Source organism: Molothrus aeneus, chromosome 7, assembly GCF_037042795.1.
Source record: "Molothrus aeneus isolate 106 chromosome 7, BPBGC_Maene_1.0, whole genome shotgun sequence".
NCBI classification, from domain to species: Eukaryota; Metazoa; Chordata; class Aves; order Passeriformes; family Icteridae; genus Molothrus; species Molothrus aeneus.
This window is the reverse complement of record NC_089652.1, coordinates 3,629,904-3,648,251: the sequence shown is the minus strand read 5'-3', so window position 1 is coordinate 3,648,251 and position 18,348 is coordinate 3,629,904. Positions and strand designations below refer to the sequence as shown.

General features: G+C 47.0%; 1 protein-coding gene across 1 annotated transcript in view; it reads right to left on the bottom strand.

The window, feature by feature from the left end:
• Positions 1 to 15,507: 15,507 nt before the first annotated feature.
• The window catches only part of ABCA12 (ATP binding cassette subfamily A member 12), a 79,537-nt gene continuing 76,696 nt past the window's right edge, over positions 15,508 to 18,348 (bottom strand). Inside the window, exons 52-54 of the mRNA XM_066553296.1 lie at positions 18,183 to 18,288; positions 17,402 to 17,539; positions 15,508 to 16,228 (exon numbers count right to left, since the gene is read on the bottom strand). Of these exons, the coding sequence (XP_066409393.1) occupies positions 16,109 to 16,228; positions 17,402 to 17,539; positions 18,183 to 18,288 (364 nt within the window). The 3' untranslated portion in view covers positions 15,508 to 16,108. The remainder of the gene's footprint in view (positions 16,229 to 17,401; positions 17,540 to 18,182; positions 18,289 to 18,348) is intronic.

Below are 18,348 nucleotides of genomic sequence, written 5' to 3'. Positions count from 1 at the left end.
TGAACTTTAGGGTAATGGCAGAAATGCCTCCGCACAAGTCTCTAAGTCTATTGCAGAACCCAGAGCGTCTGAACTTCCGAACTTTAGTGGCAAATGACGATACAAGTTCAAGCAGCTCGAAGCCATTTCCTCATGTCCCATCCCCGTTCCCTGTGTGAAAAATGCCAATCACTTGTTTTTAAAATTTTAAAAGTTTAATAGTAATAAAGTGGTTATAAAAATAGTAATACAATTAGAGTAATAATAATTTGAACAATTTGAATTAGGACAATAGGAGACAATAAAAACAAAGAGTTGCAGATGTCCGGGTACTTTTTTCTGGGCAGCATAAGCCCGAAAAAGGACCCACGTTAACAGAGGATTAACCCTTAAAAGCAACAGCCTGTTGCATATGCATACACCTTGTACATGATGCATAAATTCCATTCAAACACAGGATTCTGTCTGGGCAGTGTCAACTTCTGCCTCTTAAGTCTAACAGAGTCTTCATGGCTGAGCGAGGCGGGAAGAAGTTCGTTTCTTCTGATAATGGGGCAATAAATTCTCTTTCTCTGAAAGATTCAGATGTCCTGTGGCTGCTATCTCAGTGCGAGTCCTTTCTTTCAAAAAAAAGTATCCTACATAGCATAGTTTCTATTTCAACATTTTGTTATAACCTAAAACTATATTTAACACGCTACTAAGATAATTAATACAGCATCACTTTCTAACACAACACATATAATATTCATTTTAATATTTGCGAAAAGCCAATCATAAAATACACATTTTTCACACCTGGGGGCACAGCCTGACTCCCCGGCTGTCCCCTCCTGTCGGGACCTGTGCAGAGCCACAAGGGCCCCCCTGAGCCTCCTTTGCCTCAGACTGAGCCCCTTCCCAGCTCCCTCAGCTGCTCCCGGTGCTCCAGTCCCTTCCCCAGCTCCGCTGCCCTTCTGACCTGCTCCAGCCCCTCGACATCCGTGGTGTCCTGAAGTGCCCAGAGCTGGACACAACACCCGAGGTGTGGCCTCACCAGTGCCCAGCACGGGGGAAGAATCATCTCCTTGCTCCCGTGGCTGCACTATTCCTGATACAGCCCGGGTGCCATTGGCCTTCTTGCCTACCTGGGCTCATGTTCAGTCACTGACTCTGGCACTTTCCCAGCTTTCCAGCCCCTCTGCCCCAGCCTGGAGCTGCAGGGGGTTATCCTGGCCAAAGTGCAGGACACACTTGGCCTTCTTGAACCTCATGCTGTTGGTCTCAGCCCATCTAGATACCACAACAGCATCCAAATTGAGCTCCTACCCAAACCTGATGCTCCTATGTACGTCTTCCCAGTGTCTCTGTATCTATAACAAATATGTCTGTGAAAAATGTGTATTTTATGATTGGCTTTCTGCAAATATTAAAATGGATATTATATGTGTTTTGTTAGAAAGTTATGCTGTATTAATTTTCTTAAGTATTGTGTTAAATATAGTTTTAGGTGATAACAAAATGTTAAAATAGAAACTATGCTATGTAGGATACTTTTTTTAAAGACAGGACTTGCAGCGAGATAGCAGCCACAGGACACCTAAATCTTTCAGAGAAAAACAATTTATTGCCCCATTATCAGGAGAAACAAACTTCTTCCTGCCTCGCTCATGTATGAAGACACCATCAGAATTAAGAGGAGGAAGTTGACACTGCACAGAGAGAGTCCTGTGTTTGAATGGAATTTATGCATCATGTACAAGGTGTATGAATATGCAACAGGTTATTGCTTTTAAGGGTTAATCCTCTGTTAACGTGGGTCCTTTTTCGGGCTTATGCTGCCCAGAAAAAGGTACCCGGACTGTCTCTTAACTGTAAATCTTTGTTTCTATTGTCTCATATTGTCCTAATTCAAATTGTCCAACTTATTATTACTCTAATTATATTACTATTTTTATAACCATTTTATTACTATTAAACTTTTAAAATTTTAAAAACAAGTGATTGGCGTTTTTCACATGTCTAACACAGCATAAATATAAATATCAGGCAGAGATACCTCACCAGTCAGTTATTTCAGATTTCCAGGGTGGTTTTTCCCTCAGTCTGTGGGTCTTGCAGCACCCCAGCCACAGCCCAATCTCCCACTTTTGCAGCTTGATGTTTTTTAGGTGGTACCTGCACAGAGACGCAGCCCCCACCATCCCTCTACAGCGTAATTACTGGAGCACATGAAGTAGTTATAGCAGGAATTTATCACTTTCAGGTAGAAATACTCCTGGCCAAGTAAAAGATAGAGCAGGAATGCCAGGAGCAATTTATAACGGGCTTACTGACATTTCACGTGGAGAAGCTCCACCAGTGAATAAGCATCAAGCCATAAATCTCGGAGAAAACGTGATTAAAGCGAGCAAGTTATTCTTTGAGGGAACTTCATCATAAAAGGACATGGCTGCAAAATTTGGTTTGTGACAATCGTAGAAAACAGCCGTCAGAGGGGTGTCCCAGCCTTACCCTATCTAGACAGAAGGAGTTCTACTTAAATGGGTGTTAAATCAGGGCTGAAAGTATTTCTTAATAAGTTATTAATGTCTTCCAAGAGGGAGGTTCTACAGTTTTCAAGAGTCACGCTCCTCTGCTTTTGTGGCTTGAAATTGTGAATTTCCTATTTTTTTTTCTTTCTTTAGAGAAGGCTAAATATTTATCTTTTTTACTAAGATGAGCCAGAGGTGCAGGGAAGTAGGCTCCACACAGGATGTGGAATTGTGAAATCTCTCAGCACTTTGGAGAACGTTTCCTGCTGTCATCTGGGTGCAGTGAGCTGCTGCAGGGCACAGCATCCTCCTTTCCTGTCTTGGCAGAGGGAAAGGGGCAGGCAGAGGTGCCCTGGGTGTGCTGCTCAAAGAGGAGTTTGTCCCCAAGCCCTGCAAGCCAGGGGACTTAAGTCCCTTAAGAAAATAAGGTAAGAAAATAAGAATAAGGCTCAAGAAAATAATAAGAAGAAAAAGGCTTAAGAAAATAAGAATAAGGCTTAAGAAAATAAGATAAACCTGTCATTTTTCCCTTAAGAATGAAGAATTGCCAAGTGCAACCTAAACCTTAACCTTAACCTACTCCCTGTTACTTGGTTCATCCTGTGCTCCAAAATCTCAGCTCCCAGCATCTCCCTGTGCACCAGGGATCCTGAAAGATGGCAAAAGGCCTCACAGCTGAGATGAAACTTCAAGGCAGTTTGAAGCATTTGGAGCAGGTTACAAACAACACTTGATCCACAGATCTCTTGAGTCAACCTGGCATTTATGTTCACAAAATATGAGATGCCTATATATACTGTATAGCACAGTAAAGCAGATAAGTGCCTCCTCTTCCTTTCCTCCAGCTGAAATATGTTTAGTGCCTCTCTCAATAAATCCACAGATGCAATAGTTTCCATTGTGCTGAGACATTATGTGGGAATTTACAAACATTTACAACTAAGTTAAACTGAGGCAAAGCACTGCCCTGGGCAGCCTGCATCTAACAAATACTTGCGTTCCAGAAAGATGTAAAAGTCACGAATGATTCATTCTCCTTAATTTTATAAAGGTTAAGGAGCTGGCGCTCTTGGAAATCTAAGAAATGTCTTCTTCAGCAGTGAATTACTGCAACCAATTGGACAGTCAGAAGCAAAAAAATGTGATGGGGGGGAACAGAGGGAAGCAAGAAATATATCTCTAAATTTGGTTTATGCAGTATTTAAAGTACAAGTCAAGCCATTCCAGGCAGTAAAGGGCCCACACACTTTCAAATAAATTTGTTGCATGACAGAAAGCCAGTGAAGGGGTTTCAGCAGTGGTGTGATATAGCGAGGCAGCAGCGTTTGGTGCATGCATGAATCAGCAGCTCTGCACCCTGCTGAGGCATCCTCATCACCCTGCTGAGGCAGTGCTCATCCTCACCGTGCTGGAATGGAAATGGGATTTCCAAACGATGCTGAGCTCCAGAGCCAAAGCCATGCTGAAGGATGGCTCAGCTCCCTGGCTGACAAGGGAGGGAAAAAATCCTCACCTACCTCGTGCTTCATTTCAAAGCATTGCCCATCTGGTAAAGACCTTTTTATGGAAATACACTGCTACCTGATATTTTATTTATTTATGGAGCTTCCCAGCTGTTTCTCAACAAATATACAATTATTATGTGATGCATCGTGTAACGGGAAGGAGCAGAGGGAAGCAGTTCCATTGAGTTTTGTAAATCTGTTGTTTTCCTAGGGGTTAAAAGAGCCAAAGCTCCCTGAAGAGGGGATCCCTCTGCTCTCATCCACCTGATTACAGAGCACATCCTGAAACCTCTGCACCCTGCCAGGAAAGGGTGCTCAGCTCGACGTGCTGCACACCCACAGCAAGCAACAGGATGGATCCTCTTCATCAGAAGACTGCTGAAAAAACTGGAGGAGCTGCAGCCTCATCTTTGAATTCCCTCTCTTCCCAAATATCTGAATCACAGGCTTTAACAGGCTTACTTTGCTCCTCAGGCCACCCCTCTGGGGCCAAAGCCCTGTGAGCTCACTGTGGTCGCAGAAGCATCCTGGGCTGCAGTGCTCATTTGACAGACATGCTGAGATCGTTCAGTGCAGGAATTGATTGGGACACCAAGTTTTAAGATTTCAAATACTGAGGGATTTGATCCCCCAACAAAATAATAATAATAATAATAATAATAATAATAATAATAATAATAATAATAATAATAAAGTCTATTACACTTTCAGACTAAGCAGCACAGTCAGCATTGCGTTGCACGGCATTAAATTATTCCTCAAGTCTCGATAGCAGGAACATCTGCTGGTGTTAGACATGGCATTTTTAATTAAAGGCAGCAGCAGAGAAGCCTGTGGTTCATTGGTTCTGCTTTCACCATGTGAATTGCTAAATCCAAAGGGCACTTGTACAAAAGATTTGGTCAGAGCACAAGCTCTGGGCCCAGCACTGCAGAAAAGCACCAGAGGTGACAGGTAATTTCCACCTGCCCATTGCCTGGCAGGAGATCTCTGTCAATGCTTACGTGGGTCAAAAGCTGTGGGGGGTTTTACAAAATTTAAATTACCCTTCTGATTTGACCAGAAAAGGGATTTCCTGCAGAAAGGCAAGTAACAGAGAGCAGCAAAGCATGAGAAAACCCTGTGCCCAGCTGGGGACCACGTTCACACTTTTGCTGCATAATTGCTGATGCTCCCCTGCTCCAGTGCTGGGGTGCATGGAGAGATGGCACAGACCCTCCCTACCCGGTGGTGCCCCCCAGAGTTTTAACTTCTAAAGGAAAAAAGTCTGAACAGGGAATAATTTGCATCCCACATCAGCTGCCCTCCAAGAACTCTGGTTCTAAGCAGGTCAAGCAAGACCAAAAATCCCCATCAGTGCTGGGATATGAGGGACTTCAGCATGGCTGGAAAATGCCCAAAGCCCCCAGCAGGGTGGGTACATCCAAGACAGAGTTACCCCAAAAACAGCCTTCTTGTCCTCTTCCACCTACCACCACCCCAAGGCAGTCCCACTAACCTGGGTCAGGCTAGGCAGTCTGCTTTGGTGGGACCCAGCCTTTCTTCAATAAAATCTGAATTTAAATCTGGGAGATGCCAGGTCCTGACTCAGCTGGGCGGATGGGCAGAGCTGAGGAGCAGAGAGAAGTTCTTGTCTGGGGCTGTGGACGTCAGAAATGTCAGCCCCATGGACACGTGTGGCTGCCTTCCCTTTGGCACCAGGGGGCCAGGATTTCCCTCAGTGAGCCCCACAGATGGTGTTTGTTTGCTCAGCCACCATGAAAAAGGAAAATATTTGGTGCAAGCTGCTAGCAGACAGAGACAGACATATGGTCGGAGCGAGGCGAGCCTGGATGCTGAGGAAAGCACAGGCAAGGCTCTGCTGCAGCTTTTAGATGTTGGATTGCCCTTGAGCTGAGTGGGACACAAGTCCAAGGAAACCACTGAAGAACCTGGGTGCAGTTTTTGTACTGCTGTGGCTTGAACCCCCTTATTAGTCCCCCTCTAATTAATCTTATTATACTATCCCTATTGCAGTAGAATTATTATAATTAACCCCGTTTTAATTTATGCAAACCTCAGCTCTGGCTCAACGCTTGGAGAGATTCACCCTGGTTTGATGTCTGTTCATCTGGCACACACAGAACACAGGTTAAAAATGACAGAGACCATTAAAGGCAATTACTTGCATTTTTAGACCCAGTGGAGTCAAAGTGCAGGTGCAACACTGCTTTTGTTCTTTTCACCTGTGACTGTTTTTAAAAGTAGCATTGCAGCTTCAAGCCTAAGGGAGATCTTTGTGACACCCCCTAAAAAATAAAATTTGTTTTATTTCCCTTCCAGTTACATTTTAAAAATGCAAACCATAATTGTTTCCCAGATATCAAGGCCTATTTCTTAATCAGGACTAACCTGCAGCTAAAGCAGCACTGGTGACCTCCATGAGGTTGGTCAGGGATCTCCACACCTTCAGTCAGGGCTCAGCACCTCCAGTTCCACCAGGATAAAGCAGAAACCAGGACTGTGAGTGCTGGACTGACTTTGGGAAGAAACGTGCTGTGGTTTCTTAACAACGAACCTGCCTCACTTTAAAAAATTCAAGTTATTTTGGGGGGTAGAGAAGACATCCCCACTTTGCCTGAGTGCTTGAGGGCAAAGACAGATGCTGTGCCCAAGCACCAAGATTGAGGATCCCTGGGCAGTGAAGCTGTGTCACCACCACATTTAGAAATGATCTGTGGAGAGGGATGGAGCCAATCTGGCATGAGCTCCACACCCAAAACACCAAGTATTGTCATGTTGGTGCCCTGCCAGCCTTGCTCTGGTGCATGAGTGTCTCAGCCCCACCTTTTAGCTTGAATGAAGTCAAATCAGGGGGAAAAAATAATAAATCAGCAAGGAGTGCAGATGGCATTTCTGGAGAAGATGAAGTATGGGGGTAATGCTCCCTTAATTTAAAATGACATGCTCCTTCCCTGCTAAGCCTTCCTTCCAAAGGGAGGAGCAGCAGGCTCCAGCATCCCACAAAACCCATGCCTGGTGCTTTTTAAATGTGAAAGCCAGAGCTGAGCTGCAGATAAAAAAATAAGGAAACCTGTGGAGTTACTGCAGAGGTCCATGGGTGCAATGCAGCAGCTGGCAAGTGCCAGCACTGTGCCCTGCACTGGGGCTGGAGGGAGGGCTGGGGGTGGCAGAACAGGTCCAAGACGCCCTGGTCTTGCTTTGCCCTCGGTGCTGATTTACTGTGTCAGCACAAGAGAGATTTTGTTGGGCTGCAGCTTGGCCTGAACTGTTGGCAATCCCTCACGTGGAGAGCTCCCAGAGCGTTTTCCTGACTTGCATCCTGCCTGGAGGCAACCAAGGAACAAAAGCCACATCTGTATGTGTTTACAAGTAAAGTTATGTATTCTGCAAATAGGTGAGGATATTATTTTTTCCATACTAATCCATACTAAATCCAAATTAACATGATAGTGGCTCCTGGTGATTTATGTTGTTATAGTAAATAACAGCGACTGCACGGCACTTAGCTGATGATTAATGATCCTTATTTACAGTGCGTTCAGCCCAGGTCTGCAGTTTACACTTGCAAACATCAAAGGAGAGTTCAGCTTTCCTTCTCTCCTGTATTTTGAGGCCGTGTTGTAAATCCTGTGCCAGCAGCCTCGGCAGCTGCATTTTAATCCACAAATAGGATTGCCATAAACTTCCAGAAGAAACAGTGGTCTGACCTGTGAGCCACGGGGGCTGTTTCCCTCTGGGAACCCCTGGGAGCAGGTCTGGCTTCTCCAGCCTCTGCAGGGAAGAGAGCCAAACTGTGACAGTGGATGACACCATCACACCCTCCCCTCTGGGTTATCAGGGTCTGCCACTCAAATGTACCATGCTGCAAGTACAACCCCTATTTCTGTGCTCTAGTTTTGCTGCAATCCCTCCTCTTGATCCACCTGAGGGAAGCAGAATGGTTTGTGAGCTCCTCTGCCCTCCCAGAGCCAGTGCACATCCCCAACCCTGTGCCCACAGTGGCCCATGCTGGGATTCCCCAGCCCCGAACCATCCAAACCCTTTGCACAGGCTCCTTTTTCCTGCCCCACTCTGCAAGCAGGCCCATGGGGATGGGAAAGCTCTGGCACAGACCCTCCTGTTTGCACTAGGTGGGTGCTGAGCACCTCTGCATGTCACAGCCTGGGTGGCTGGGAAAACAGCTTCCCACATCCTAAGGTGATTTCAAGGACTTTATAACCTCCCAGGCTGGAGTGCTCCCTTACACAGCCCAAGCCAGGAATGCCAAAGGGGCTGGGAGGGAAGTGGGACACAGCAGCTTTGATTTATCAGGATGAGGCTGGTGAGATAATACAGGAATTTAGCAGTCCAGAAGGGGACACTTTCCTTTACCATTTCACTTGCTGGGAGAAGTGGTGCTCTACTATTCACAGGGGCACTCTATTAGCATCACATATGAGCTGATTTCAAGCCTGAAATCACCCCATGCAGGGGTGGAAAAATTCACAGTGGAAAAATGACCCCTTACAACATCAAGACTCTCCACGGGAGCTGTGAAGGTTTCTTGCTCCCACAGGTCACTGACATTCACCCAGGAATGACATTTTCCTGCAGGCTGACAGAATTATGTGGTTCTGGCACATGGGATTCCCAGAATGGTTGAAATATTAACTCGGTCTGAAGCTGCATCCCCCTGCTGTGCTGCCTCCACTGTCAGGAAAGGCAGGGCAGCAGGCATGGAGCAAACCATCCCATTCCTCCTGGAGCATCTCCATCCCCTGCAGGCATCTGGGGGCCCAGCCCTAGCTGTAGGACCTTTAAAGCTTGCACATGCTTGTACACTGCCTGGTCTTCAGCCCAAATCCTCCCAGCGAAAGTCCCCACTGCTGCAATGGCATGGTGTTCCCTAATCCTGCCTGATTTCACCCAACCCAGTTTCTAACCCAGCCCTGAGGAGCAGGAGGGTCCCTCAAACAGGCAGCCAGGGTGGTTTATAACCAACACCCCAGCTTTGCCTTTGCTGCCATCCACCCATGTGTGGCAAAGAGCTGATTGTGGGGGAGAAAGGCCCTTGCTGAGTCTGTGATGAGGATGGTCAAATGCTGAATGGCAGAAGGCAGACGGGAGGAGAGGCCTCACTGCCCATGCTCTGGAATGTTCTTACAGGGTGTTATTGCAGAGTGAGCACCAGCCCAGGAGGGATTGCTCCCTTTGCGCTGCTGTGCTCCTCAGAGAGGCTTTGGTAACTTCTGGGGAGCCTCTGGAGGCTCATAAAAAATGAATAAAGGAGTCAGGCTGAGCAATGGCTCTCTGTCAGGACCCAGGACATCCCTCTGGCTGTCCTGAGCAGCCAAGACCCCTGCCAGGGGTCTCAGAGACCCTGGCACAGAGCCCAAAATGCCTGTGGTTTTCATTATGACCCGTGGAGCAAGTTACCAGCCTTAGATGAAGATCTGCAAGCCATGACAAATTAAGTAGAATGATAGTGAACTTATCATGAGGTGAAAAAGTAGATTTTGGGGTTTTTTAGAATGGAGGTTCAGGGGGAAGATGGAGGGATCTGGGCGTGTCCAGCCTTTCTCCTTCTTCTTCTTCTTGCCCTCCATCTTCTGCTGTGATGTTGGCACTTTTAGATTGGTTTAGAGTAGAAGCTCACTGTCTAACATAGGTGATAGGTATTGGAAAGTAATTGTAAACATTGTATATGTAGTTTTTAGTATAAAGACATAACTGCCCTGGGGGCAGGCAGAGTGCCTGGAACTGTCCTGCTGAGCAGGCCTCTGCAGGGCAGGAGAAAGAATTTTATAGATAAAATACAATAAACAACCTTGAGAGAGAGAAATGAAGAGCCCTGACTCCTTCTTCAAGTGCCAGACTGGGAAAAGAGACTTTGAACATTCTCAGGGTCACTCTGAGCAGCTAGAGGCCCTGACAGCTCTCTCCTCTTTATGGCAAGCCTGGAGCTGCCCTTGCCTGGCTGATCAGGTATGGCTCTGATTGCCCAGGTCCCTGGAGCAGAACAGATTCAGCAGCACCGCACCTGCTTTGCAGTGATGGATGAGAATGGTTATAATTGTTAATCTGATTAAGGCTATGCTCTCAACTTTTGCTTGTTTTACTGACATTGAAGGTACTTAAAGAAACACCTGGGGAGGAGTATGTGAAGATGGATGAAGCATTTGCTTCCGTGCACCCCTCAGAATTGATCCCAGGGCTCCATGTGGTGCAAGGTGATGTGAGTTTGCATTAAAACGGGGTACCTGGGTTATCAACACATGCCAGCCCTCAGGCTTCATGGTACAATGGGCAAAGGAGAGTCTCCTTCAGCTTTATTTTCTCTCTTTGACAGGATTTTAAATAAGAATCTGGGGGAGCAAGGTGTGGTTGCACAGCCTGCTGCTGTCCAGAGCAGCCTGACTGCAGGCTTTGACAGGGACTTCAGCTAAGGCTCCAGAGCAAGGACCATACTCCAGACTCACAGCTGGCTGCTTTGGGGATGGCATTATGCTCAAGGTTAAACTTCTTTTACCTCATGTAACTCCACAGAGATGGCTGAGGGACACCTAGAAGTGCTCTAGTGTTTCTAGCAATTCCTGATGTTTGCATTGCTAATTTTTAATGAGTTTTCTTAATAAAGTCAACTCTGTTGCTTTAACTTTCACAGTTCCTGGAGGCAGGGTACATTCTGGCACTGCAAGAGGGAAATGTCATGTACAAAAAAGTGTGAAAAGCTCTTACCTTTTAGAAGCACCTGGATCTTAATTGTTATCCAGCAACTGTCTGTTGGAGAAAATTGCTTTTACAAAGCTGGAAAAGGTTCCTGTGTTTCTCCTCTGGGAGCCCTTTCCCAGGGGAGAAGCAGGCCACTGTTGGCAATGCAAACCCTCATGTACTTCCCCTGGGACCTCATGGATATGGGTCACCAGACAGGCTTCAGCTCTGGGCTGCTGGCCCTCTCAGCACGTGTCTGCTTGGAACTGCACTGGTGTAATTAAAGGTACGCCACTAATTGGATGCACAACCCTAAGGGGACTCCTTTAATTGCATTTCAATCTGGTTGGTATCATTTTAACTTAGATTCATTGCTGTCTTGTGCAGGAATAACCCAGCTGGGTCTGGTTATGGAGAGGCAGATCATCCTGCTTCCTCCTCCCTGTCACAGGCTGGATGTGCTTCACTTTGTTTGTGTCTGGCTGGGAAAGAGGCAGTGCACACTCAAGCAGAGGGCTGGGCAAAAACCCTTCCCCTAACAACCAGGACATGGAGAGTAGAGGGCTGAGAGCTCCCCTTGACCTGCTCATGGAGATAAGAGCCTCAAACATGACCCTGTCTTCACCTGGATTTCATCTCATGTGCGTTACCATAAATTGCCGTGGCTGTCCTTTGTTTTTTTTCTTTGCCAGTGAAGACCTGAACTCTTTCCAAAAGAAGCTTCATTTCTACCCACCTTGCAGGTCTAGTGAAAGCCTCATTGCTTAAAACAAAGCACCTCCATGACTCTTGAGGCTGGGGAGATGGTGGGGTTGCTGCTTTGAGCCTTACATGGGAGCGCTGCCATGTCCTTGTCTCGCCCCCAGCACAGGGCCCTCAGTGTTCTCAGTGCTCTCCCTGGTGGATTCCTTGTTTCCAGAAGGGCCTTCCAGCAGCAATGAGCAGTGGAGTGGGGGCTGCACCTCCCAGGATGAGCACCTGGGAGACAGAACTGGTTCCAAGTGTTGCTCCATGGGTTGCAGGCACAAGGATCTGTGTCCTTCATCCCAGTGGGACTCTTCCATTCTGGCACGTGCCACCATCCAGCTGCTGCAGGATTGCACTGTGACATGGGGCAGCCCCCAGCCCCAAAACTCTGATACTCCCTGGGGTGATCTCGTGCATTCTACAGATATTTTGAGGAGTCAGGTCTAGCCCAAAATGGGCTGCACTCACCATTCTGCTCCCCATTGTGCTTCCTCCTTCCCAGTGCTGTGTATGTGAGCAGCATGAGGAGCAGAGCCAACAGCAAGAGCTGGCTGTGCCCCTTACTAATGTTCTTCTTATTATTTCAGTGCCATCTTCCTTCTTTCCATCCTCTCCCTGAACAACTAAATTAATTAGAGTGATTTTTTTCTTTAAATACTGCCATGGAATAATAATTCTGGTGAATTCAATTTTTTTGTCATTTCCCACTGCTGCTTTTCTGTTGTGCTCACTTTTAATATGCTGTTGATACTTTGTTAGAGCTATGCAAGATCACAGCTGTTGTCCACAAAAAAAAAAAAAAAAGAGTAAAATCATGCTATGTGCTGTTGCCATCCAAAACCCATTTTTCTTTCTCCACCAGCTCACAAAATAACCCTTCCACTATTAACTGAAGAGACAGATATTTTTTTGGCTTGTAAAAAGCCAAAAAGCCTCACAGCAACTTCAGTGAAGCTGTAGCAATGGAAGAAAGCTGAAGTTCCTCCAACAGGCTAAGCCCCATCATGAGCCTTTATGAGGATGGATCCCTCAGATTCTGGATCCCAGGAGTGCCTCCTCACAGGCTGCAGGTCTTTGGGCACCACCAGCCCCTAAGCTCCAGCAGTCACTGAATTTTGTTTACCTGGATGTGTTTGAGCTGTAAACATGTTTACTGAACTGACCCAGTAACAAAACCACTCCTGCAGCTCTCATGAAAGGACCAAAAGATCCTATTAGAGACCTTGAATTTATATTTACAATATTTTACTTAACACTGGCTCCTCTGAAGAGTTTTCCCCAGCCCTGCCAGACCCTTTCTGACCCTGCCAAACCAGCCCTCAGTGCCATTTGCCCCGAGAGCAGAGCTAAGGGAGGAGCACCGTGCTCCCATCGGCAGCACAAAGTGATAAACGCAGGAGAGCCACGATGGAGATTGGAATCACTGTCTCCAAGTCCACAACTCCAATTACAAACCTGACTTCAATCAGCCTGCCAATGCACACAACCAATTCTGCAATTCCTCCTTGACTCCCTGGCCCTGCTCAGCGACTGCACTGCCTGTCCCTGCTGTTAAACGCATTTTAAATGAGGCCGGTGCCAATTAAGGCCCCGGGGCTGTGTGACCGCGCTGGGCGGGCTCGCCCTGGCACTGCTGCCCCCTCGGGGGATATTGGGGTGACTGAGGTGACGCTGCTTTAAAGGAGGAAGATGAAAAGCTTGTTTCCCCTGGAAGACACACTCATCTCTGGCTCCTGGAGAGGTGATGTGCCGTGGTACGAAGCAATCCCAGCTCCCTGCTCAGGCCAGAGGAAGGAGGCAGCTTGGTGGCTCATTTGGGAAGCAGAGTCATGTAAAGCCAAAATGTCTGAGGGGATTCAGAGAGGGCTGCCAGTGGGGGGCACCCAGTATGACACCCCTGTCCTGTAGACCCTGCTCAAAACCTTTCAGATTCTCATCAATGGTTTCTCAGTCAGTGCTCCACATTCCTGGCCACCCCTGGGACCTTCTCAGGGAGACAAGGAGGTGATGGGAGGCATGGAGCTGATGGTCAGAGGCAGGAGTGCTGGCTTCCAAGAGCTTTGCCTCGAATTGAGCTTGGAACATGTCCTTCTTCCAAAAGGGACAGGATGGATCTGAGGCTCTGCAGGGAACGGGGATGTTTGGAAAGCGGCAGGAATGGTAATTCAGCCCCTGGTGACGTTATATACAAGCTCCCTGCCAGATGCTTCCAGCCCCCAAACGGATGTAGCTGCTTCTCCACGGGCCTCAGTTCAATTCCCCCAGTATATAAACTCTGCCTTGCTTGGACCAATACCCACAGCCTTGATTGCAAGAGCAGATGGTTTATTTTTACCTGCGAGTGAGAGCGGGGATTGTAGATCATGGCCGTGACACATTTCACACGGAGCAGATGTTTCTATTAATGCCAGAATTGGGTGGGAATTCAAAGGATGCTTTTGGCTTTTTTTCTCCTCAAAACTCTATTTTACACAATTAAATTGCAACTTGCTGAAGTATTCCAATGAATCACTTCCTTTTTTTTTTTTTTTTTTCTCCCTGTTTGATTAGTGGGCTCTAAAGGGACAAAAGAATAGTTTTGTATCAGTCTCCCTCAATTACATGTAAAATACATCTGGACAGAGTCTGAAGATCCATCTTTCACTGGCAGTTGCAAAGACATCGACATAATAAAATAATACTCTGATTGGTATTACAAGGCTGCATTTAAATCATTGGCATTCATGCTCTGAGTCCTTTGCAGGGAGCACAAGCCCTCCATTAGAGAAAAGCTTAATTTTATACTGTGATCTGTGTAAGATGTGCAATGAAAATGAGAAAAAAGAGCTTTTGCAGAGCTGGAGACATAATAATAGAAGCTACAATGGATGTCTGGGCAGCTTTTTCAGTCACTTATAAACTGCAGGTGTCAAATGCATTCTGGAAAGAAGCTGAATCCCAGTTTTAATTACAGTCAGCAGGTTGAGGCATAATTCAAAGCTCTATAATAATTTCAATCCATAATAAAACTCCTCCTACTATCAGTAAGAAGTTTACACCAAGACCAAGGAGAGGACGTGACCTCCTTGTAGCAGCTAAACCTTGAACTTCAGCATCCCACTGAATACCAAGGGTGTTTGGGGTTTTACAAAGTGCCTACTCCTTGCACAATTCTCACAGCAAACCCTGGCATCACAGAGGAGCTGAACTAGTCAAACTCATGGTCAGGGTAACAAGGATGTGTCATTGCAGCTTTCATCAAAGGTTCCTTTGACTCAAGTTAGTTTGGAGGAAGGGAAAAAAAAAAAGGAAAAAGAAACCACCTGGCTGGAACTGTGTGGGTGAACCCAGGTAAGTTGTATGGGCCACCCCAGGTCTCACAAGGTAAGGCTTTATCTGCAATCTGTTTTACCAGCAACAGCAAGTTTATTGAGCTCAGAGTTGAAGTTCATTTTGTGCTTGAAGGTACATCAATGCCCTGACCCAAACCCGAGTCTCTGGGGCCTTATGCTGATACATCTAATAAAGAATCATATTAAACTACCCTATCTATTAATCATTCTGGGGGAAGAGAGCAGGGTGTGTGTGGTGGTGTGCTGAACTCAGCTGCTGGGGGCTGCTCTCAGAAGTGGGCAGAGCACTCCCTCCAAGCCAGCAGGCAGAGTCTTTGAAGCAGGAGCTAATGATGCCTTATTATGTGGGAAAACACAGCTCCAGAGTCAGGGGGCAGCCAGCATGTGGGGCTGAGGAGGAAGGTCACTGGAGAGGACACAGAGAGGCAAAGCTGCTGGAGATGGAGGCTTTATCAGCAAGGGGGGTGCTCCTTGCTTCTGCTGTGCTCAGGGAAATACAATCTTATGAAGCAAAGAGTTTCTTCTTGTCAGAGAATTCAGCCAACAGACTTGCCCTGTTCCACTCCTTGGCTGTTCCAGAGCAGCCCTGAACTCCAGCCAGAAGGAGAAAGGGGCTCCTGGGGAATCATCTTCCACTGGGTACCAAGAGCCAGAACTGCCTGGGACCCAAGGACTCACTCGAGGAGTTACACAGAGCAGGAATAAGCTACAGGAACAAACCAAAACCACTGGAAGCACTAACTTATAAAATAGTTATATTTGTGCTGACATAACCAGAGAAGCTCTGTGTCATTACCAAAGGTGGCCCCCACCAGTGGCCTTTGCCACTGTCAGTATTTAACACCTGCATCCTCACAACCCCCCTGTGAGCAGGGGCAAGGCCATGAGCCCCATTTCCCCAGGGGGAGCCTGTCAAAACTGAGCCACTTTCACCCAGGAAGTCTGCTGCTGAGCAGGGAGAGGAGGTGGGCTTTTCTCTGTGGCTCTGGGGCTGCTTTGTGGTCAGACACCCTGCACAGCCCACAGCTCCTCTGCTCCATCACAGCCACAAGCAGCAGGTGGTGTTTAAATCCTCACAGCCATTACAGTGATCATAAAACAAGAATTGGGGGTGGAGGGGAAAGAACCTGTGGAAAGCCCAATTTGATTTGTAACCAAGTGCCAGTCTCAAACACCTACCACGTTCCTAGTGACATTAATTAAGCGCGTATCAATAAAACAAAGTACTTTAAGAAAGTGGGACTGCTTATCCCCATCACCCTAAAATCACTTAAAACAGGGTTGGAGGGGCTGTCAGGTCTTTTTCCCAGCTTCTATGATCCCGTGTGGGTGGATCCCTTCAATAAATGGAGCTTATGGTGCTAGCCTGGCTACTTGTGTCAGAGCTGTCCAGCGTCACATCAGGACCCACGTCCGCTCCATCAGGATCTGCTTGATCTTTAGCAAAGTTGATGAAAACCTGCAAGTTTAAAGGAAAACAGTCAGTGTGTGACAGCATAAATAATTTATGACATGAATGAATATAAAAAAGGCATGGCTGTTCATTTGACTGTGAGCCTGGAGAGCTCACTCAGGGATGGATTCACGCTGAATTTGAGAATTGCAAATTGTTGGGCTTCTGTGGACTCATGTAAATAAATAGATGTGCATAAATGTTCCTGCATGGAACCTCATTGTCCTGCAGCTCAGGCTCCTCAGGAGCCAGCAAGGCACTGCCCATGCAGTGCTCCTTTCAATCACACTGTAATACAGTCCCATGATTACTTCATAAACCCATCTGTCCCTGTGTAATTGACATCTGTGCACACACAACTGCAGAGTGTACAGAGAGGTGTGTGAAATCACAGGTAACAGCCTTCCTTTCAACAGCAGCTAATGAATACAGAAAGGACTCTCACCAGAACACTCCCTGCAATCACATTTGCACGTTCACAGAGTCAAGCTGTCCTCCCACAAAATTTGAGCTGGGGCTTCCTGTGCTTTGCCTGCCTGTTTCTCTCATAGCCACCACCCCTTACTGGAGCAGCACTGAGGAAATCCCCTCCCAGACTGCTGTGTCACAGTCCATGCCACTGCAGGGCTGCAGCTCTGCTCCTCTGTCTGGGACAAACCTAATATTCCAGGTGCTGATGCTCAACAGGGTGATTTCTGCTGGATAGTCCTTCTGGCAATCCCTTCAGCTGATGTGCTCCCTATGAGATTTTGTTGCCATTGGAAATGTTCTTCCCAGGGAAAATGGAATGAACCCTAAAGTTTGGAGTAATGCTAAGTGAACTTACAACTTGAAAAGTGAAATTAAGCATATTTTCAGTACTGGTGGAAAGCCTAGCTCTGGACTTGGGGGTGATTCATAGTCCTGCCCTTCACCCACACCCATGAGGCTCCTGAAATCAGCAGTGACAGAGGCAAGAATAGATCCTTTATGCTCCAGGCAGCTTCCTGTGTGTGTTTCCCTAGCACCAGCAGAGGTACCTGGAGGCAGCAATGCTGACAAAGTACCCCCAGGAGGAATATAGATGGAAATCCCTTTCAAACTGTAGTCTATTGTGTGCAGCAGTCCATTATGTGTAACCATCATTCTGCTCCCCTGTTAGCAGTTTTAAATGGATGGCCTCACATTTTAATTCCTTACCTCCTCCAACGTTGTCTGACTCACAGAGAAGTGCCTGATGTTGAAGGCTGCTTTGTTGCCTTCCAGGAGATCAAATATATTCGCTACCCCTCCTGCAGAGACTGGGACATGGTACTCCACCATCTTGAAATGCTGATCCTGTGGGGACAGGAGTGGTGGGGCAAAGCCCAGAGCCAACAGATCCAACAGCTGGACCATGGCAGGATGAAGGGGCAGGGGCTGTGGTGTCTCCTGAATGTTATTGTCTAGGAGTGACCAGTGTTTCCCCACTGGGAGTTCTTGTGGGGTTTGTGACTGGGGGAGCACAACTAAACTGCAAGGCTGGAAGCTGCAGGGTGCCCATGGCATTTTGCAGTTCCAGGTGTGCAGTTTTGATCCATGCAGAGATTGGGTTACAGACAATGGATGGGATTTGTGACTCAGTTACTCTGGTTTTACGATGACTCAGTTACTGGAAGTACTGGAAGCATCTCTACCCACTGAACCTAAAGGGGCTTTCCATCCATTCCAGGCTTCAGTGGGAAGGGCATTCCCAAGGCAGAGGGTCACCTAACAGCTGCCTTCCAGGGTCACTGCAGCTGTTTGGCTGATGTTACTTCAGCCACCAGGAACTGGAGTGCTCCAGCCCTCAGAAAATGTAGCTGAAAGCAGTGACAAGTGTGGCTCTGAGAGCTCAGATCTATGTGCACAGTATGACACAAGATGTCCACCTTGCAAGGATCTTCTTGGTCACTTTGAAGGGATTTTGAAAGCCTCTCCTGAAAGCATTTGCCTGGCTTACCTTCAGGCATGTATTTGGGAAGTGTGACTTCATGAACTCTGTCAGCTTCTCAGTGCAAACTGTGCTGCTGTTTAAGTGCATCTTCACAGTGAATCCTCTTCCAAATCTAGGGGGAAAAGAAAATCACAATTAACGCTGCAGAAAAGAGAAAAACAGATGAAGAAAC